The sequence below is a fragment of the Pseudopodoces humilis genome, chromosome 1, assembly GCF_049639895.1.
Source record: "Pseudopodoces humilis isolate 2021_Gansu_Grassland_sample_001 chromosome 1, ASM4963989v1, whole genome shotgun sequence".
Classification (NCBI taxonomy): Eukaryota; Metazoa; Chordata; class Aves; order Passeriformes; family Paridae; genus Pseudopodoces; species Pseudopodoces humilis.
Window position 1 is genome coordinate 151,492,558 of NC_142200.1, and position 21,348 is coordinate 151,513,905.

The 21,348-nt window shown below is 53.8% G+C and overlaps 1 protein-coding gene across 1 annotated transcript in view; it reads left to right on the forward strand.

Annotated features, from left to right (window-relative positions):
• SMARCC1 (SWI/SNF related BAF chromatin remodeling complex subunit C1) overlaps positions 1–21,348 on the forward strand; it is a 69,279-nt gene that overhangs the window by 19,401 nt on the left and 28,530 nt on the right. Inside the window, exons 12-21 of the mRNA XM_014260672.2 lie at positions 23–82; positions 672–709; positions 5,606–5,727; positions 6,145–6,216; positions 8,821–8,934; positions 10,065–10,218; positions 10,429–10,542; positions 12,161–12,220; positions 17,033–17,291; positions 18,974–19,135. Coding sequence (XP_014116147.2) covers positions 23–82; positions 672–709; positions 5,606–5,727; positions 6,145–6,216; positions 8,821–8,934; positions 10,065–10,218; positions 10,429–10,542; positions 12,161–12,220; positions 17,033–17,291; positions 18,974–19,135 — 1,155 coding nt within the window. The remainder of the gene's footprint in view (positions 1–22; positions 83–671; positions 710–5,605; positions 5,728–6,144; positions 6,217–8,820; positions 8,935–10,064; positions 10,219–10,428; positions 10,543–12,160; positions 12,221–17,032; positions 17,292–18,973; positions 19,136–21,348) is intronic.

Genomic DNA, 21,348 nt, shown 5'->3' on the forward strand with positions numbered 1-21,348 from the left:
TCATCACTCGCTGTCCTTGCAGTGAACCCAAAGAAGGACAGCGAGAACACGCCCGTGAAAGGAGGAACCGTGGCAGACCTGGGTAAAGCCCCTGCACCCCTGCCCCAACCTCACCCTCCAGTCCTCCCTGCAGTCAATCTTCTAAAATATACTTTAAATATTTCTCAGTCTCTCCATTTGAAAAGCAATCTCTAGTTCTGCTTGTCTGTTGAATTGATTCGTGTTTCAGTCCTACTCAAGTTCCAATGTACCAACTTTTCCCTCATAGGCTGTTGGTGTTTTTATTTCTTTAACACAGTATACAAGCTCTTTTCTAGCAGATTTTGGTTTCTCCCCTGGGAATCAGGGTAAATCACAGGTTCTCTGAGCTTTGCTGAGCCTTGACATGAGATACAAACTCATATCCCATATCCTATTATACAAGAGTCATCTAGGACACTGGGAAAGGAAGTAATTAATTATGAAGTGTTGAGAAATTCTAATTCTCCTTCCTCTGTGTTCTTACCTGTTCCCTGGGATAGGTAAAGGTGTAATTGCTTTAGTGATGTGGGATCCACTTTGTTTCCCTCCTCCCTTCCCTTCCAAAAGAAATGAAACAGTTGTGTTGCTGGAAGGCTTGTGAGCGTTTAAATGAGTTTTTTGGTGTAATTCTCAGTGGTTTTACCTTGCAGATGAGCAGGATGAGGACACAGTGACGACTGGAGGGAAGGTAACAGCACCTGCTTCTTCCTAAATTTGGTAACAAGTGGGATTGTAGAATCCCAGGTGGTTTGGGCTGGAAGGGACCTCGGGGGCCACCCAGTGCCACCCCTGCCATGGGGACACCTCCCGCTGTCCCAGGTGCTCCAGCCCCATCCAGCCTGGCCCTGGGCACTGCCAGGGATCCAGGGATCTGCTCTGGGAATTCCATCCCAGCCCCTCACCAGAATTCCTCCCCAGCATCCCATCCAACCCTGCCCTCTTTCTCTTCAAAGTCATTCCCTGTGTCCTGTCAAGATTTTAATCTCACCTTCAGTAGCTTCACCTGTACTCATTTTTAAGTGATCTGTAAGATTAAATCAGTTACTGACAGGCTTGTTATTATAAAACTCTCCAGATTCTGTGGGATTATGTGATATTTTTAAATCTAGTGTATTAAAAAGGAGAATGAGGAGGCAGATGCCAAGTACTTTCCAAGAAGCATTTTTCAGATGAGAGGTTTTGCTTTTTTTTTTTTTTTTTAGGTTTTAGGACTAAATCTAAACCCTGCTTTGATTTCCTGATCATTTCAATAGAGCTGCAGGGATAGTTTCTGTATTGAATTGCATTTGTGGCATGCCAGGCACTATTTTTATCAGTTGTCAGATGACTGAAGGTGTTGAGAGTGATACCTTGTTGTCTTTGGGGGAGCTCAGTCCCAGATAAAGCTCCATTATTGATACCAGGGACTCCTTAGGGTCTGGCTGTGGCACTTGGCTATTTTTAACATGGCTCAAACAACACCTGAGTTGTTTTGTGCAGTTCTTGTCACTTCCTGACCCTGTTTTGCTGCCTCCTCATGATCATTTGGGGTCAGGAGTTGACATTTGCTGGGACTTGAGTTGCAGGACGAGTTACTCACAGGAGGCTTCTGTGAACAGCAGAGAGGGAGCAAAGCTGTCCCTCCTCGTGGGGTGTCACAGAATCTGGGTGGGCTGGGGGAGCTCCTGTCCTGTCCTCTGTGTGCTGTGTGTCCCCTGTGTGTGCTGTGTGTCCCCTGTGTGTGCTGTGTGTCCCCTGTGTGTGCTGTGTGTCCCCTGTGTGTGCTGTGTGTCCCCTGTGTGTGTGTGCTGTGTGTCCCCTGTGTGTGTGTGCTGTGTGTCCCCTGTGTGTGTGTGCTGTGTGTCCCCTGTGTGTGTGCTGTGTGTCCCCTGTGTGTGTGCTGTGTGTCCCCTGTGTGTGCTGTGTGTCCCCTGTGTGTGCTGTGTGTCCCCTGTGTGTGTGCTGTGTGTCCCCTGTGTGTGTGCTGTGTGTCCCCTGTGTGTGTGTGCTGTGTGTCCCCTGTGTGTGTGTGCTGTGTGTCCCCTGTGTGTGTGCTGTGTGTCCCCTGTGTGTGCTGTGTGTCCCCTGTGTGTGCTGTGTGTCCCCTGTGTGTGCTGTGTGTCCCCTGTGTGTGTGTGCTGTGTGTCCCCTGTGTGTGTGTGCTGTGTGTCCTCTGTGTGTGCTGTGTGTCCCCTGTGTGTGTGTGCTGTGTGTCCCCTGTGTGTGCTGTGTGTCCCCTGTGTGTGTGCTGTGTGTCCCCTGTGTGTGTGCTGTGTGTCCCCTGTGTGTGTGTGCTGTGTGTCCCCTGTGTGTGTGCTGTGTGTCCCCTGTGTGTGCTGTGTGTCCCCTGTGTGTGTGTGCTGTGTGTCCCCTGTGTGTGTGCTGTGTGTCCCCTGTGTGTGTGCTGTGTGTCCCCTGTGTGTGTGCTGTGTGTCCCCTGTGTGTGTGCTGTGTGTCCCCTGTGTGTGTGTGCTGTGTGTCCCCTGTGTGTGCTGTGTGTCCCCTGTGTGTGTGTGCTGTGTGTCCCCTGTGTGTGTGTGCTGTGTGTCCCCTGTGTGTGCTGTGTGTCCCCTGTGTGTGTGCTGTGTGTCCCCTGTGTGTGTGCTGTGTGTCCCCTGTGTGTGTGCTGTGTGTCCCCTGTGTGTGCTGTGTGTCCCCTGTGTGTGTGCTGTGTGTCCCCTGTGTGTGTGTGCTGTGTGTCCCCTGTGTGTGTGTGCTGTGTGTCCCCTGTGTGTGTGCTGTGTGTCCCCTGTGTGTGCTGTGTGTCCCCTGTGTGTGTGCTGTGTGTCCCCTGTGTGTGTGTGCTGTGTGTCCCCTGTGTGTGTGCTGTGTGTCCCCTGTGTGTGCTGTGTGTCCCCTGTGTGTGTGCTGTGTGTCCCCTGTGTGTGTGCTGTGTGTCCCCTGTGTGTGTGTGCTGTGTGTCCCCTGTGTGTGTGCTGTGTGTCCCCTGTGTGTGCTGTGTGTCCCCTGTGTGTGTGCTGTGTGTCCCCTGTGTGTGTGTGCTGTGTGTCCCCTGTGTGTGTGTGCTGTGTGTCCCCTGTGTGTGTGCTGTGTGTCCCCTGTGTGTGTGCTGTGTGTCCCCTGTGTGTGTGTGCTGTGTGTCCCCTGTGTGTGTGCTGTGTGTCCCCTGTGTGTGTGTGCTGTGTGTCCCCTGTGTGTGTGCTGTGTGTCCCCTGTGTGTCCCCTGTGTGTGTGCTGTGTGTCCCCTGTGTGTGTGTGCTGTGTGTCCCCTGTGTGTGTGCTGTGTGTCCCCTGTGTGTGTGCTGTGTGTCCCCTGTGTGTGTGCTGTGTGTCCCCTGTGTGTGTGCTGTGTGTCCCCTGTGTGTGTGCTGTGTGTCCCCTGTGTGTGTGTGCTGTGTGTCCCCTGTGTGTGTGCTGTGTGTCCCCTGTGTGTGTGCTGTGTGTCCCCTGTGTGTGTGTGCTGTGTGTCCCCTGTGTGTGTGCTGTGTGTCCCCTGTGTGTGTGTGCTGTGTGTCCCCTGTGTGTGTGTGCTGTGTGTCCCCTGTGTGTGTGTGCTGTGTGTCCCCTGTGTGTGCTGTGTGTCCCCTGTGTGTGTGCTGTGTGTCCCCTGTGTGTGCTGTGTGTCCCCTGTGTGTGTGTGCTGTGTGTCCCCTGTGTGTGTGTGCTGTGTGTCCCCTGTGTGTGTGCTGTGTGTCCCCTGTGTGTGTGCTGTGTGTCCCCTGTGTGTGTGCTGTGTGTCCCCTGTGTGTGTGCTGTGTGTCCCCTGTGTGTGTGCTGTGTGTCCCCTGTGTGTGTGTGTGCTGTGTGTCCCCTGTGTGTGTGTGCTGTGTGTCCCCTGTGTGTGTGCTGTGTGTCCCCTGTGTGTGCTGTGTGTCCCCTGTGTGTGTGCTGTGTGTCCCCTGTGTGTGTGTGCTGTGTGTCCCCTGTGTGTGTGCTGTGTGTCCCCTGTGTGTGTGTGTGCTGTGTGTCCCCTGTGTGTGTGCTGTGTGTCCCCTGTGTGTGCTGTGTGTCCCCTGTGTGTGTGCTGTGTGTCCCCTGTGTGTGTGCTGTGTGTCCCCTGTGTGTGTGCTGTGTGTCCCCTGTGTGTGTGCTGTGTGTCCCCTGTGTGTGCTGTGTGTCCCCTGTGTGTGTGCTGTGTGTCCCCTCTGTGTGTCCCCTGTGTGTGTGCTGTGTGTCCCCTGTGTGTGCTGTGTGTCCCCTGTGTGTGTGCTGTGTGTCCCCTGTGTGTGTGCTGTGTGTCCCCTGTGTGTGTGCTGTGTGTCCCCTGTGTGTGTGCTGTGTGTCCCCTGTGTGTGTGCTGTGTGTCCCCTGTGTGTGTGTGCTGTGTGTCCCCTGTGTGTGCTGTGTGTCCCCTGTGTGTGTGCTGTGTGTCCCCTGTGTGTGCTGTGTGTCCCCTGTGTGTGTGTGCTGTGTGTCCCCTGTGTGTGTGTGCTGTGTGTCCCCTGTGTGTGTGCTGTGTGTCCCCTGTGTGTGTGCTGTGTGTCCCCTGTGTGTGTGTGCTGTGTGTCCCCTGTGTGTGTGCTGTGTGTCCCCTGTGTGTGTGTGTGCTGTGTGTCCCCTGTGTGTGTGCTGTGTGTCCCCTGTGTGTGTGTGCTGTGTGTCCCCTGTGTGTGTGTGTGCTGTGTGTCCCCTGTGTGTGTGCTGTGTGTCCCCTGTGTGTGTGCTGTGTGTCCCCTGTGTGTGTGCTGTGTGTCCCCTGTGTGTGCTGTGTGTCCCCTGTGTGTGCTGTGTGTCCCCTGTGTGTGCTGTGTGTCCCCTGTGTGTGCTGTGTGTCCCCTGTGTGTGCTGTGTGTCCCCTGTGTGTGCTGTGTGTCCCCTGTGTGTGCTGTGTGTCCCCTGTGTGTGCTGTGTGTCCCCTGTGTGTGTGTGCTGTGTGTCCCCTGTGTGTGTGCTGTGTGTCCCCTGTGTGTGTGCTGTGTGTCCCCTGTGTGTGTGCTGTGTGTCCCCTGTGTGTGCTGTGTGTCCCCTGTGTGTGTGTGCTGTGTGTCCCCTGTGTGTGTGCTGTGTGTCCCCTGTGTGTGTGCTGTGTGTCCCCTGTGTGTGCTGTGTGTCCCCTGTGTGTGTGCTGTGTGTCCCCTGTGTGTGTGTGCTGTGTGTCCCCTGTGTGTGTGCTGTGTGTCCCCTGTGTGTGTGCTGTGTGTCCCCTGTGTGTGTGCTGTGTGTCCCCTGTGTGTGTGCTGTGTGTCCCCTGTGTGTGTGTGCTGTGTGTCCCCTGTGTGTGTGCTGTGTGTCCCCTGTGTGTGCTGTGTGTCCCCTGTGTGTGTGTGCTGTGTGTCCCCTGTGTGTGTGCTGTGTGTCCCCTGTGTGTCCCCTGTGTGTGTGCTGTGTGTCCCCTGTGTGTGTGCTGTGTGTCCCCTGTGTGTGTGCTGTGTGTCCCCTGTGTGTGTGCTGTGTGTCCCCTCTGTGTGTCCCCTGTGTGTGTGCTGTGTGTCCCCTGTGTGTGTGCTGTGTGTCCCCTGTGTGTGTGCTGTGTGTCCCCTGTGTGTGCTGTGTGTCCCCTGTGTGTGCTGTGTGTCCCCTCTGTGTGTCCCCTGTGTGTCCCCTGTGTGTGCTGTGTGTCCCCTCTGTGTGTCCCCTCTCTCTGTGCCCTGTCCCCTCACTGTGCCGTGTCCCCTCACTGTGCCATGTCCCCTCTGTCCCCCAGGAGGACGAGGACCCCAACAAGGGTGACCAGAGCCGCTCCATTGACCCTGGGGAGGACAATGTCACCGAGCAGACCAACCACATCATCATCCCCAGCTACGCCTCCTGGTTCGACTACAACTGGTGAGGGGCTCTGGGGGAGCCTGCCCCCCTTCTGTTTCCTCAGCTGCTGGAGGAGCTCACTCCTCTGCAGGGCTGGTTCCCGTGCTTTGTGCTGAGATCCTCCTGGCTGTTCTCAGGGATTGGGAATGAGGAAGAGAATTTCAAACAGCAGAGGTCTTCGCTCTGCCTCCTCGGCAGTTTCTGCTTGCATCGATTTCCCTCTGATTCCCACCTTAGTTCCTTTCTCTCCTTTGCTTCTCTGGTCGTCGTGTGACCATTCTGTTTGTCTCTACTACTGAAAGCCTTTTTATTTTGCTTCAGAACTTGACTTTTAGGAGAAGTCACTGATTCTAGGGGGAGGATATTTGTTGTAGCCTGGAATAATCCCTGGAACCGGGGCTGTTCCAGGGTCTGACACCTGAACTGGTTTTGTTGCAGCATCCACGTGATCGAACGTCGCGCGCTTCCGGAATTCTTCAATGGGAAAAACAAGTCCAAGACTCCAGAAATGTGAGTAAAACCTGGGGATGTGGGCAGTGGCAGTGTGGCAGGATATAGGAGCTTCCCATTCCATGAATGCTGTGGGCACAGCTGGGTGTGTGTGAGGCTGACACTTCCTGTAGAGAGGGACAGAGCCCCTGACAATGTTTGAACATTGTTGTGGTAGAGATTAAAGTTTAAACATCAAAGTGGTATTTACCAGTGGTTAGCTGAGCTCTCCCTGGAGCCTTCTCCTCTCCAGGTAACCATTCCCATCTCTGCCAGCCTGGAGGGGAGAATTCCTCCAGAGATTGTCCTCGTGCTGGAATCTCCCACCTCAGGGGTGGCTGTTGGTCTGTGATGCTTCAGGTTTGATAAACAAACAGAAATTATTGAAGTTCCTTTTTCCAGGGGCCTGGTGGTGTTTGTCCCCTGCCCCAGGAGGCCCCTGGGGCTGAGTCTGTGACAGGGCAGCAACAGGTCAGGCAGAAACAGCAGTTTCTGGCTCGAGAAAAGGGGAGTTTTGAGCTCTGAACAAGATGAGGCACTGGGATGGGGCCTTGGGAAATTGGGATTGCTCCTCCTTGGAGTCTTTCAGGCCTTCCTGGACAAAGCCCTACGAAACCTGGTGAGACATGATGGCTTGAGCAGGAGCTTGGCTCAGACACCCCTGAGACCCCTGGCACCCCGAAGGGTTTCCAGTCTGTGCTCTGTCCTCACAGCTTGTGTGCACTCTGTGTGAGTGCAGAGTGACCACAGCTGGATCCAGAGCCCAGCATGGCTCGGGCAGGGCTCTGCAGAGATCCCCTTGTTCCTCCCCCTGCCATTCCCCAGTGCCTTTGTTCCAAACCCACCCAACACCGGCTGTTCAGCACTTCAGCTGCCCAGGAGGGTTGGGGGTTTCTCAGTGAGAGGCAGCAGACAGCTGGAGTGTGGAAGGAGTGTTTCTCTCCTGGATGTCACTCTGTGATTGTCACTGCAGGCCCAGGGACCCTTCTCCAGCCTGGCATCACAGCATCAGCTCCTGCTGCTCCTCCCTGGGCTGCCACCGGCTGTTGCTGCCAGAGAGCAGCCTGGGGACTCCTGCCATGCCTCATGGCATCCTGGAGATCTGCTTTTGGTGCCATTTGGGGATTGCAGGAGCAGCACGTGGTCCTGGCGTTGTGTTTTGCTGTGAAATAAAAGAGGAGCATCCCTCTGAATGGAGATGAGCTGCCTCCAGCTGAATGTTGAGGCCAAAACAGCGTGCTTGGGGAGCTCACACAGGTTCATCCTTGTGACAGCAGAGCCTGGGGGTGGGCCCTGGCTGGAAGGGGATTGAACTAAATCCTGCTTGACTTCTCACTGCTGACAGGGTTTAGCTGATGGGTCCTGTCATGGCTCACAACAATCTCCCTTCAGAATAAACCTGGGGATGTTTCTGTCTTGGGCTTCTCTCTCCACCTCATGATGTGACCTTTGCTAATAAATGCTCATTTCTGCAGCCAAGACCTGCTCCTGGACAGGTTCTTCCCCTCCTCCCCTGCAGCATTCAGAAATATTCCTCAGAATTCCTCTGTGGAAGAAACTCCTTTTTGTTTCTTGCCTCCCAAACATCCCACATGGAGCCAAACACCTACTCCAGCAATTTTCTTCCAGCCAGTTGCACATATGATTTGGTCAGGAGGAGGATGTGGGATTTTGGCAGGGACACGTGCTTGCAGCATCTGCCTGCTCAGACCTTGCCTGGATGATTTATATTTTTGGTTCCCAGCTGCTTCATGCACTGCATGTGAAACATTCCCCCCTGGAATTTTCCAAAGGCAGAAATCTGCTTTAAAAACCACTGTTTTACACACAGCTTTGCATTGGATACTCACTGGATTGAATCCTGGAGTAGTTTTGGGTTAAAGCCCTTTTCATTCACCCACCTGCCATGGGCAGGGACACCTTCCGTAGTCCAGGTGCTCCAAGCCCCATCCAGCCTGGATGATGCCAGGGCTATCAATAATCTTATGGCAGGTTATTTTCTTTGGGATAATTTGTGTTAGGAAGCATCAGCACATTGCAGAAACTTACTGAAACGGGGCAATCTCTCAGGGATGGTTTCTGCTCCAGCTGTTCCCAGCTGTGCTGGCTCTGGGCTCTTATCCTCTGCTTTTCAAAGATCTTTTCTTCTCCACGTTGCTGTTCTGCCTCATCCCTTCATCCATTAAAAACTCCACATGCAGCCACAGCAGTGTTCCATCCACTTCTGCTTTTCTGTGCAGCTTTTTTCCTTCACGCAGGGATGCACAAGGATTATTTATCCTGTTCCCATGTGGAGACCAGACCCCGTTATTTTCATCCTGCAGCTTCTCTTCTATTGTGGGAATATGTGGCCAGCGACCAAGTTACAGCAGTTAATTGTGTGATTTACAATTTAAACACGTTTCCATGTGCTGCTAATCCAAACACAGGGGGAAACTCAGAGTGAAGCAGTCTGCAGGAGTGGGAATTCCACTTTGCCTGTGGGTTTTGGTGCTGGTTCTGAAATTTGAGCAGTGCAGGAGATGTGTTGGTGTTTCCCCGTCGGTGCAGGGTGTTTGGGGGTGGATGTTGAGGTGCTGAGCTGGCTGGGAGGGCAGGGGTGACGTGGTTGGGGCTGTGTTGCAGATACCTGGCCTACAGGAACTTCATGATCGACACGTACCGCCTGAACCCGCAGGAGTACCTGACCAGCACGGCCTGCAGGAGGAACCTCACCGGCGACGTCTGCGCCGTCATGAGGTGACAGCTGCCTCTGGAGCTTCTGCAAGTTCCCAGGCATCAACAATGTGGAATAACTGAGGGTGGAAAAGCTCTGCAAAGAGTCCAGGCTGTGCCCTGTCCCCACCAGAGCACTGAGTGCCACATCCAGGCCTTCTTTGGACAGCTCTAGGTCACCTCCCTGGGAGCCCCTGCCAAAGCCTGACCACCTTTTCCATGGGGAAATTCCTCTTGGTGTCCACCCTGAGCTTGCCTGGCCCAGCCTGAGGTTGTTCCCTCTCCTCCTGTCCCTGTTCCCTGGGAGCAGATCCCAAATCCCCCCAGCTGTCCCCTCCTGCCAGGGACTTGTGCAGAGCCAGAAATTCCCCCTGAGCCTCCTTTGCTCCAGGCTGAGCCCCTTTCCAGTTCCCTCAGGAATTCTCCAGCCCCTTCCCATCTCCCTCAGGAATTCTCCAGCCCCTTCCCAGCTCCCTCAGGAATTCTCCAGCCCCTTCCCATCTCCCTCAGGAATTCTCCAGCCCTTTCCCAGCTCCCTCAGGAATTCTCCAGCCCTTTCCCATCTCCCTCGGGAATTCTCCAGCCCTTCCCCAGCTCCCTCAGGAATTCTCCAGCCCCTTCCCAGCTCCTTCAGGAATTCTCCAGCCCTTTCCCAGCTCCCTCAGGAATTCTCCAGCCCCTTTCCCAGCTCTCAGGAATTCTCCAGCCCTTTCCCAGCTCCCTCAGGAATTCTCCAGCCCTTTCCCATCTCCCTCGGGAATTCTCCAGCCCTTCCCCAGCTCCCTCAGGAATTCTCCAGCCCCTTCCCAGCTCCTTCAGGAATTCTCCAGCCCTTTCCCAGCTCCCTCAGCCCCTCCTGGGGCTCCAGCCCCTTCCCAGCTCCGTTCCCTGGACATTCTCCAGCCCCTCAGGGTCTCTCTTTGGGGCCCAGAGCTGGACACAGCTTTGGTTTATACAGCACACTGCAGTGTCCTCAGGTGTGCACAGAGCTCCTGCTCTGGGATTTGTTTTGCTCTTTGGGTTTAATGAAGGACTAGAGGAGCTCCTGGGTGTGGATTTGATCCAGAAACATCAGCTTTGTTCTTTGTCACCTCCCACACGAAGCGCGAGCGAAGCTGCGGTGCCGAGGGTGGGATTTGTCCTGTTTTTCCCAGGGTCCACGCCTTCCTGGAGCAGTGGGGGCTCATCAACTACCAGGTGGATCCCGAGAGCCGCCCCATGGCCATGGGGCCCCCCCCGACCCCCCACTTCAACGTGCTGGCCGACACCCCCTCGGGGCTGATGCCCCTGCACATCCGCACCCCGCAGGTGAGCGGGGCCGCCCTGCCGGGCTCTGCCCACTGGGGAACATCCTCATCCTCAGCAGCTGGCCCACAGCCACCCACACACTGCTCACACGCTGGCCCTCATGGCTTGTGTTCAGCTGCTCTGGCCACTCCGTGTTGTGGTGAGTGTTGGTGTGAAAACCCTGCATAACTTCCAATTCCTGCTCCTCTCCCCTGTGACGTTCGTTCCCAGGTTCCAGCTGCCCAGCAAATGCTGAGCTTTCCTGAGAAGAACAAGGAGAAGCCAACTGACCTGCAGAACTTTGGCCTTCGCACAGACATCTACTCCAAAAAGACTTTGGCCAAGGCAAGTGTCCTGGGGCTCTGCCTGCAGCTCCCAGCCAGCTTTGTTATTCCTCGGGTCCCCCAGTTTGTGTCACTGAGGTGACTTGTGTTGCTCCTCTACTCCTGGCTTAGATGTTTCCCATCCCTGTGCAGGACACTGGGGTGGGAGGTTGTGCTGGAATTCTGATTTTCTGGGAATAAAGACATGGACAACTTCCCAGACCAGTCCATGCTGTCAGCCCTCAGGTGCCAAACTCGTTGTGTTCCTGCATGTCCTGCTGGAATGGTTCAGCATCAGCAAACCATCCAATGATTTTCCATCCAGCAGAGAGCTTCCAGCAGGATCTCTGCCTCTCCTGTTCTCCAGGCTCTGGTTTGGGTGTCCAGGGGAGGTTTGGGCACTGTCACTGCAGAGTGTGACACAGGATAATTCAGCCTGGGAGGCACCATTGCAGTGAGGTGTTGTTTCCACAACCTCCTGCCTTTCCCTGAGTGTCCCTGGAGGTGCTGTGGGAATGCCACAGTGGCTCAGCACAGCCTCCAGTGGGAATTGGGAATCTCCAGAGCTGGATTGTGCCTCCCGTGGGTGGCGTCAGGCTAACTCCATGTCATCAGTTCATTGTCCTCAGAGGTCACTGTTTAAACCTAAAAAAGAACTATTTAAACACTATTTACCACTTGGGAACATCCTTTAAAAACCCCACAAACCCAAACCAGTTATTTTTCATAAGCCTGGCTCCATCTCACATTTCATGGACTGACTTTCTCACTCGTAAGGGGAGGTATAAATACTCTCCAAATTGATAAATCTGTTGCTGGTTCTGGGCCCTGGCTCTGTTTACAGGAGCTGTGAACTGGAGCAGGTTTGTTGGCAGATTTCCCTGTTTGGTTTCTGTCTGCTGGGGGTTTTGGCTGTGGAGAGCAGCAGTTGTGTGACTCACATTGATTCATGTTCTCTGTGGGTTAATGAGCTGCTTGAGATGCATCTGAAGAGAACATTTATTATCCTAAACAGCCTCTTCCTTTCAGTCCAGCAGTGGTGCAGGTCCTGAGCTGCTTTTGTGCTGGGTCAGGGTGTCACAGCAGGAGCAGTTTCACCCTGCATTTGGAATTTTTATCCAATCTGAGCCTCGAGGTGTAGATTTGGGAGCAGCAGTATCCCTTGGAGCAGGTGATGGCTGGAAGTGCAGATGATCCTGCTGGGATTACTCTGCCTTCTCACACAGCTCATCCCCCTCTAAAGAGTTGTTACTCCTCTACTGAGATAGGGATGAACTTGGAGATAAATTAACTTATTTTGGACCAGCCCACTCTGCCTCCAGCACCCAGAGGGGTTTGTTCTTCAGGGAGATCCTCTCTGCTGTGTGTGCAGGCACAGATCAGAGGGAGAGGAGGATGCCACATCCCTTTGCTCCAGCTGGGGAAGGCGTGGTGGGAAGCTGGGATGTGTAACCCCCAGCTGTGCCTTCACTGAGGGGTGAATCCCACAGAGCCCTGCCTGGGGCTCAGCTGGAAGGAGGAGGTTTGAGTGGATCAAATCACAAAATCTTCCCCTTTCCTCCTCAGGGTTTTATTCTACAAGGTTTTCTGTAAAAAATCCTGTTTCACCTTTATTTATTTTTCCCTCCTGTCTTTTGTAGAGTAAAGGGGCGAGTGCTGGCAGAGAGTGGACAGAGCAGGAGACACTGCTGCTGTTAGAGGTGAGTTCATGAGGCCAAAGGAAAGGCAGCAAACAAAACCACGAGGGGTGGTTCAGGCTTTAAAAACCCACATGTGCATTTTTTGGAGTTAGATGACAGCTGCCATCATGGCTACAAGAGTGATGCTACCAAAAAGAGATGGCAGGAGCATCTCTGTGAGAGAGGGCTGCCTGTGTCTAAGGCTTGGTTCTAACTTGGGCCTGCAAGCCAGAAATGAAGCATTTAAGAACTTTGTATAAGTCAGGAGCGGGTTTTGCAGTGCAGAGAGGTGTTTTCATTCAGCAGGACTCACTGACAGCATGAAATAATGTCAGTAATTCACATAGTGGTAAATAATTCTGGTAAATTACTCAGATAAATACACTCAGATAAATACCTGGAAATTCTGATTTCCAAGCCATGCCATAGCTCAGGGAAACAGCTCATTTTGGAAGTTGAAGTGGTTGAAATCCAGTTGAGGCCATGGAGAATAGAAGTTCTTTGGTAGCTCCTTCATCCCACATCTCCTCCTTGTTTTCACTTGGGGTGTTCTTTGAGCTTTTTCTGGAAATCCACCCAAAAAAACCCAGAGATGGTTCCATGAGGTTCCTTCCAATGAGCTCCAGGAGCTGCTGCAGGCTGGTGTCCCCAGGTGGCTTCAGGTGAAGCAATTTAAAGTTCTGCCAATTCCTCCAAAGAAAAGATCTTCTCCCCAGCTTTGCTTTCACATTTTCCTGATGTAGAGGCTGCATGGCTGATATTTTCTTTTGAAGTAATTCAGAGTTCTGAGAATTCCAGTTTGGGGCTCTGTTTCTGTTGGGTTTTGCTTGCAGAGCTCAGAGCAAACTGCAATTGCCTGGTTGTTTCAGCTTTTTTGTCTTGCCATGTGTCAATAAAGCCATTGAAAAGTTAATTTCCTGGGGAAAAGCCTGGAGGATGGACCTGTGTCAGTGCCAAATCAGCAGCTGTGATTTAGTCTTCATACATATGGAGTGTGGTCATCAAACAGCCAAAATCTCCCTTTATTTCCTATTTATTTTAGGTTGATATTCAGTGTTTAGCCAATACTTTTCTATTGGCACATGGGAAAATTTTGCTTCTGGGGTGTAAACAGCTGTTTTCCATGGCATTCATGGAAGGAGAAACAAGGCTAATGGCTTGATATACTGACTTCTTTCCTTTTTATTTATTTAAATGTATTATTTAAATATTTAATATTAATAGTACTGTTATTTAAAATTCATTGGTTTGTATGTTTTTAGCTCATGATCACACACTGCACGTTGTAGCCCAGCAAAATAATCCAGTGATATATCCTGTGCTTACAAAAAAAAAAAACCCAAAGGCCTCCTAAATCTTGAGATTGCAATTCTATTTAATGAGTTTAAATTAATAATGTTTTTGTTCCTCCTTTTTCACGGACTTGCTCTATGAATAAATCAGTAAAGAGTATATCAGTTCAAGCATAAGTAATTCAGCTGTAACAAGCCAGCTCAGTCCAATTAAATCCTCAGGGTAGCTTTGGGCATATAGATAGGCAGTGAAGTTCCAAATAATAAATCGTATCTGAAATAATTATTGGCCTTCTGCCTGTTGACTGAATAATTTGGGGAAGGAAATAGAGTTTTCCTCCTCCCTGCACAGCCCCCTCGGTGTCTCCACGGCTCAGGCAGAGTTAAATGCATTTTCAGCTATTTTTAGGAAGGACATTTATTGCGAGCGAGGGTTTGTCTGGCAGGAAAACAACAGATGGGGAAGGAGAAGGAGCAGGAAACAGAAATTTGGGGGCTGAGAAGCAGAGCTGGTCTCAAGTGCCAGAGGGGTTAAAAATGGAGACAGGGACTGAGAGCCCAGAGATGAAATTAGGGGAAGGGAAATAAAGGCTGAGCAGAGAATAAAAACCTCCCTTGAGAGTGACCTGCTGGGCTGAGCAGGCTCTGATCCACTTGGAATCCTTGGGAGATCCCAGGGGCCGGGAGAAGGGCTCAGCAGGGAATTTGGGAATGTGGATTCCCGTGGTGAGGAGCAGGCTGTCGGGTTCTGGGTCATTCCCAAGCCGAGGGCTCCTCCCGTGGAGCTCTCCCAGCCCTGCCTGGCTGTGCTCCCCAGCCAGCTGCTCCCACTGCTGGGATCCAGCAGGAGCCACCTGCAGAGCCACCAGGGCTGTCCCAGCCCCTGTCCCAGCTCCCAGCCTCTGTCCCATCCCCTGTCCCATCCCTGTTCCCATCCCCTGTCCCATCCCCTGCTCCCATCCCTGTTCCCATCCCCTGCTCCCATCCCCTGTCCCATCCCCTGTCCCATCCCCTGTCCCATCCCTGTCCCATCCCTGTCCCATCCCCTGTCCCATCCCCTGTCCCATCCCTGTCCCATCCCTGTCCCATCCCCTGTCCCATCCCCTGTCCCAGCTCCCATCCCCTGTCCCATCCCCTGTCCCATCCCCTGTCCCATCCCCTGTCCCATCCCCTGTCCCATCCCCTGTCCCAGCCCTGTCCCAGCCCTGTCCCATCCCCTGTCCCATCCCCTGTCCCAGCTCCCATCCCCTGTCCCATCCCCTGTCCCATCCCCTGTCCCATCCCCTGTCCCATCCCTGTCCCATCCCCTGTCCCATCCCCTGTCCCAGCTCCCATCCCCTGTCCCATCCCCTGTCCCATCCCCTGTCCCATCCCTGTCCCATCCCCTGTCCCATCCCCTGTCCCATCCCCTGTCCCATCCCCTGTCCCATCCCCTGTCCCATCCCCTGTCCCATCCCCTGTCCCATCCCTGTCCCATCCCCTGTCCCATCCCTGTCCCATCCCCTGTCCCATCCCTGTCCCATCCCCTGTCCCAGCTCCCATCCCCTGTCCCATCCCCTGTCCCATCCCCTGTCCCATCCCCTGCTCCCATCCCCTGTCCCATCCCCTGTCCCATCCCCTGTCCCATCCCCTGTCCCATCCCCTGTCCCATCCCCTGTCCCAGCTCCCATCCCCTGTCCCATCCCTGTCCCATCCCTGTCCCATCCCCTGTCCCATCCCCTGTCCCAGCCCTGTCCCATCCCCTGTCCCAGCCCTGTCCCATCCCTGTCCCAGCTCCAGCAGTGACACCTGCCTGGAGAGAACAACTCCAGCCAGCTCTGGGCTCAGGCAGGCTCTGCCCACTCAGGCAGTTCTTCTCCACTTTGAGCCGTGGTGGATCTCTGATGCTTTTGGGTTGAATTATCTGTCCTTGGGGCCAGTTTGTTTCTGTATCTTTGCAACCCAGGAGCATTTTCATGACCTCAGCTGCCCCTCTGCAGCCACAAAGTGCCCGAGGGCCCCGTTCAGGTCGATGTTTTGTCCTTGAGGAATTCTCAGAGCTTCTGTTTTAACTGAACAAATACTAAAACAGTTTTCCTGCAGAGCTGCTCTGAAGACAGCAGTGTGTTTGGAAGGGACCTTAGAGCTCATCCCACCCCACCCCTGCCGTGGGCAGGGACACTTCCCACTGTCCCAGGCAGCTCCAAGCCCCATCCAGCCTGGTTTTGGTGTTCCATGGAGGCTGTTCCATACTCTGGGCCCTTCCCAGACTCTGAGCACCAGGCTGGTGGCTCAGTTTGGATCTTCCACGTGTCCCTGGGAAGGGCTGGAAGCCCCAGCACAGGAACGTTGTGTCCCTGTGTGCTCTGCTCTCCCACCTTGGGCGTGTTCTCAGGAGCTCAGGCACATCCAGCCCAGCTCCCAGCTCCCCCTCCCTGCTCTCAGAGTTAAGTCAGGCCTTGCAAGGTTGAGATTTCTCAGAGTTCTCAGCCTTGTGGGAGAGACTTACTTGGGAAAACTCATTTTCACACATTGAGCATCTTTTGCCAGAAACTCAAATGTCTTTTTTTGCCTTCTCTGGGTGACTGCACCATGAATCCTCTCAGAAATGTAAAAGCTAATGGTTCAGGATATGTCAGGATATTTATTTTACACTGTCCAGATACTTCACTAAAACAATTATCAGGGGAAAAAATGGCTTGTTAAGGAGTAATAATTTATTAGGCTGTGACTTGGAGGGTTTTACAGGATTAATGTGTTGGTTTTTCAGGAGCCAATGCAGGGCCTTCAGTAGCTCATTGCTGTTAAATTCTTTTAAGACTTCTCTTGAGGAAGTTTAAAAACGTAAAAATTTAAAAATTCAGAATTCTGTTTTTGATATGATCTGGAAGTTCTCACTTTATCAGGTGCCCTATCTAGGCAGTAATGATTTGTTAGCCCCAGTGTTAAGAGAAGTCACACTGGTGCACAGCTCCTGCAGAACTGGTCTCTCCTGGCTTCAGGATGTGGGACAGATTTCCCTCTTTTCCCCTGGTGGATTGGTTTGATGCTTTTCCACTTCCATAACATCTGTTGAGTCTAAAGACTGGATTTCACATCACAGCCAGCCCACATCTGAAAAACAGATCCTGTTCCTGCCCCAGCCAGCTTTCTGTGTTCAGGGAGCCCCTGTGGAGGGAGTGGTGGGAATTAAAGAATTGTGAGATTTGGTAGGACAGGCAGATTTAGTTCTCTGTGAGGCAACACCTGCTGTGCAAATAGCAGTAAACCCCAAATCTTCTGGCAATTCTTTCTGATACAGCCACAGCATCCACTCCCGTGACGATCCCTGTGGTTTCAATGTCACTCACACCCCAGGGAAATCCTCATATTTCTTACTATTTCCTCACACAGTGTCCACTGCAGATAATCTCGATAGCAGCACCAGCACTTTCAGCAGTTGTCCGACCCCCATTTATTGCTCCATCACCACAGCAAAAGAAACAAAACAAAAAAGAAACCCTTTTTGGCCGTGGTTTTCCCCGAGCAGGCCGTGCCCAGCCGCCCCTCTTGCCTTTTGCAGGCTCTGGAGATGTACAAGGACGACTGGAACAAGGTGTCGGAGCACGTGGGCAGCCGCACGCAGGACGAGTGCATCCTGCACTTCCTGCGCCTGCCCATCGAGGATCCCTACCTGGAGAACTCGGATGCCTCCCTGGGACCCCTGGCCTACCAGCCCGTGCCCTTCAGCCAGTCTGGCAACCCCGTCATGAGCACCGTGGCCTTCCTGGCCTCCGTGGTGGATCCGCGCGTGGCCTCGGCCGCGGCCAAGGCTGCCCTCGGTACGGGGCAGCCCCGTGTGCCTCCCTGCCCCAGTGTCCCTCTCCATCCCTGTGTGTGTCCCTCCCTGCCCCAGTGTGCTTCTCCATCCCTGTGTGTGTCCCTCTCCATCCCTGTGTGTGTCCCTCTCCATCCCTGTGTGTGTCCCTCTCCATCCCTGTGTGTGTCCCTCTCCATCCCTGTGTGTGTCCCTCCCTGCCCCAGTGTCCCTCTCCATCCCTGTGTGTGTCCCTCCCTGCCCCAGTGTCCCTCTCCATCCCCGTGTCCCTCTCCATCCCCATGTCCCTCTCCCCCCGTGTCCCACTCTCCCCCCGTGTCCCTCTTCACCCTTGTGTCCCTCTCCCCCATCTCTCTCTCCCCATGTCCCTCTCCCCATGTCCCCCTCTCCCCATGTCCCTCTTCCCACATGTCCCTCCCCCATCTCTCTCCCCATGTCCCTCTCCCCATGTCCCTCTCCCCATCTCTCTCCCCATGTCCCCCTCTCCCCACGTCCCTCTCCCCACGTCCCTCTCCCCACGTCCCTCTCCCCATGTCCCTCCCCCATCTCTCTCTCCCCACGTCCCTCTCCCCCCGTGTCCCCTCCAGCCCCTGCGGAGTTCTCAGTGACGGGTGAAACAGGCGAGTTGGGGTCCAGGTTATGCAGGAAAGGCTCTGCTGCTCTTCCCAGTGTTCCACTTTCCTGGAATCCCGTCTGCAGCCAGCTCTGCTGAGGCACAGCTGGAATCTGGTGTCCAGTTCTGGGCTCCTCAGGACCAGGAGCTGCAGGACAGGCTCCAGCAGAGGCCACAGAGATGTTGAGGGCTCTGGAGCGTCTCTGGTGAGCAGAGACTGCGGGAGCTGGGCCTGGGCAGTCTGGAGAAGGGAAAGGCTCAGAGGGGATCCCATCCATCCACACAAATCTCTCCAGCTGTGCCAGGAGAAGGGGCCACACCCTGCCCAGAGCCAGGAGCCAAGGAGCAGTGGCCACAGAGCAGAAGGCAGCAAGCTGCAGCTGAGCAGGAGGAAGAGCCTGGAACAGCTGCCCAGGGGGGCCTGGAGTCTCTGGACACATCCCTGTGTCACCTGCTGCAGCTCACCCTGCCCTGGGGGATCTCCAGAGCCTCCCAGCCCAGGCACTCGGTGTCCAGGTGGCTCCACAAGGCCACTGAGTGCCCCAGAGTGGCTGCTGTTGCCTTCTGCCCTCACTGATGTGTTTGCAGCTGGTGGTTGGTGTTCCTCTGGCCACTGTCACCAGTGCAGATCTGGGGAAATCCAGTGTGAATCTCGCAGTTTCCTGTTTTACCTGTGTGAAATGATTTGCCAGAGATCCTAGAATTCCCAGGCTGGACTGAGTTGGAAGGGGCCTTAAAGGAACCTCCCGTTCCACCTCCTGCAGTGGGCAGGGACATCTGGCCCTAGAAGGTTCAAGTCTTGAGTGGACATTGGATGTATCCACTTGATAGAATAGTTCCTCTCAATTTTTTCCTTGTTTTTCCACATAAAACACAATTTTATGTAATTGGGAAGAGACTATTTCCTACCACACCTGAAAGACAAGATCAGCCGCCTCGTGTGACAGGAGGGAACTCTCAGATATTTGAGAATTCATTCCCATTGTCCCAGGGTTTACCTGCACACCAGTGAGAGAAAATGTGACTTAATCTGCTGCAAAATCCCCAGAATGTCTCATTTTCGTGTCCCACAGAGGAGTTTTCCCGGGTCAGAGAGGAGGTGCCCCTGGAGCTGGTGGAAGCCCACGTGAAGAAGGTGCAGGAAGCAGCTCGAGCCTCGGGGAAGGTGGATCCAACCTACGGGCTGGAGAGCAGCTGCATCGCGGGCACCGGCCCCGACGAGCCCGACAGGATGGGTGAGTGCTGCATCCCTTGGATGCTGCAGCTGGGGCAGCCTGGGGGCATTTTCTCCTGAGTCGTGATGAACCCAGAATTCACCTCCAGCAGGAGATGGACCTTGTGGGTAGGGAGAAGGGGGTGGGTCGTTCTGCTCGCTGCAGGATTGACTTGGACTCTGAACAAAGGAATTCAGGATATATATTCAGGATGTAAAACCCAAATACCTTGGGTTGTAGGAGTTTGTTTTCCTGCTCTCACTATGTGGAAATGCTGTTGCTTGGGATGCACAGAGTGGACTGACTGAAAATAGCAGAGCAGGAATTTCTGTTAGTTGGGGTGTGGGAGGATGCTGCCTCGGTGGTGTTAGAGCAGACTGAGGGGTTTGGGCAGTGTTTTAAGGTGAACCTGGTACTCTGGGTGTGTTGCTCACTGTGGAGGCAGCAGGAGAGGAATTTCTGATGAAGTGCTGGCACATGGTAATGCAGTCCTGCCTCTGCTTGGGCTGGAATTCTGCTGGGCATTACCTGTGTGAGTTAACAAGCTCTGGTTTCATTTCTGTTGTGTTCAGCAAATATTCTGCTATTAACTCTCTTCTCTGAAACCCTGGCTGGTGGAAATTGGTTCCTCCTTGTTCTGGAGTGTCAAAGCAGCTCCCAGGGAAGTGAAGCCCTGTGTGCCCCTCACTGTTGGCCCCTGGTGGCTCTCCCCAGCAGGAGGAGCAGACACAGTTCACTCCATCCCCACGGCTTTCTCAGGCTTTGCTCTCCTCATTTGGTTACAGGTCTGCTGCCTTGTCACTGTTATTTTCCTCTCAGCCCTGCTGGCTCCTGCTTTGTTCAGCTTATCACAAGTGATTTCAGTGAATTTAGTGACTGGAGGTGGAAAGGCGTGTCTGGCTTTGGGTAAAGCTGGGCAGGATGTGATGGAGCTTGACTGGGAGGCTGGGTTTGGGATGTGCTCCTGCATGGCATAGCTGAGCTGCTGTCACCCCATCCAGGGACACAGCGAGGTGCCAGACTGTGGGGTGGCATCACAAGGGACTGGGCTTGGTGCTCCTCACTTATCATCTGCTGCCCATGGAGGGCTGCTATTTATAGCACTTCATGTCCACTGCAAAACTACCCAGTGCATCAGGTTGCAAAATGCCATTTAAATCACCAAGATGGTTTTTAGTTAGAAGAGAAGCAAACAAACCCTTCTGTCACATATCTCAGTTGTGCACTCAGCGGGACAGACTTGCCATGAGGCAGCTCGCTACTGTGGGCTGGTGTGCACTGTGTGCTGGAAAGGGAAGAGAAACATCTGGAACATCTGCTGCTCCCTGTTCCTCAGGGCTGCCAGCAGGCACTGAAGCTCTGCTGGAAGGACAAGCCTTTGGGGTTTATTTACAAGTCAGCTGTAAGCCAAATCTGCATCACTCTGTCTGGGGCTGAGTTTAATTTCATAGTGGTTTTAAAATAAGGTCAGCTTAAGTTAAATTTTTCTTCCAGTCTTTGTTCCCCTTTCCCACATTCTCCCAGTACAGGTGTAAGGACTTCACAGGATCATTTCAGCTGGAAAAGCCCTCCAAGGTCACAGAGTCCCAGCGGTGCCCGATCCCCACCTTGTGCCTGGCACTGAGTGCCTCCTCCAGACCTTCCTGGGACACCTCTGGGCACTGGGACTCCCAACCTCCCTGGGCAGCCCCTTCCAGTATTTAATAACCCTTTCCATGAAGGAATTCCTCCTGATGCCCACCCTGAGCCTCCCCTGGAACGTTCTGAGGCCATTTCCTCTTGTCCTGGAACACATTTGCCACTTTGAGTTTTCCCCATTGCCAGGTTGCAGGTTGGCCCTCTTTGATCCTTTCTCTGTGAGAATTTGGGCCCAGGCTGGAAGTGGGGGCTCTGTGGTGCCTGGGGGGGTCTCAGGGCAGATCCCACCCCGCAGTTATTTGGGAGTGAGCAGCACGGGGAGCTCGGCCCAGCCCTGCCCCGGCGGCGTTAATGCGATTTGTACTGGGCTGTGACTAATGGAGTAAATTAGGACAGGAGCAGATGGTTCTCCCTGGGGGAGCTGCTCAGCCTGAGTGAACTGGGTCACTCCCAAACGTGTGGTGCCTCCCACCCCCAGAGCTGGGCACGGCACCCCCAGTGTGGCACAGCGCCGTGGGGTGCTGGGGCACCGGGGCTGTGCCTCAGCACGCTGTGCAGGGCTGGAAACATCTGCCTGGGCTTCCAGGTGGGAATGA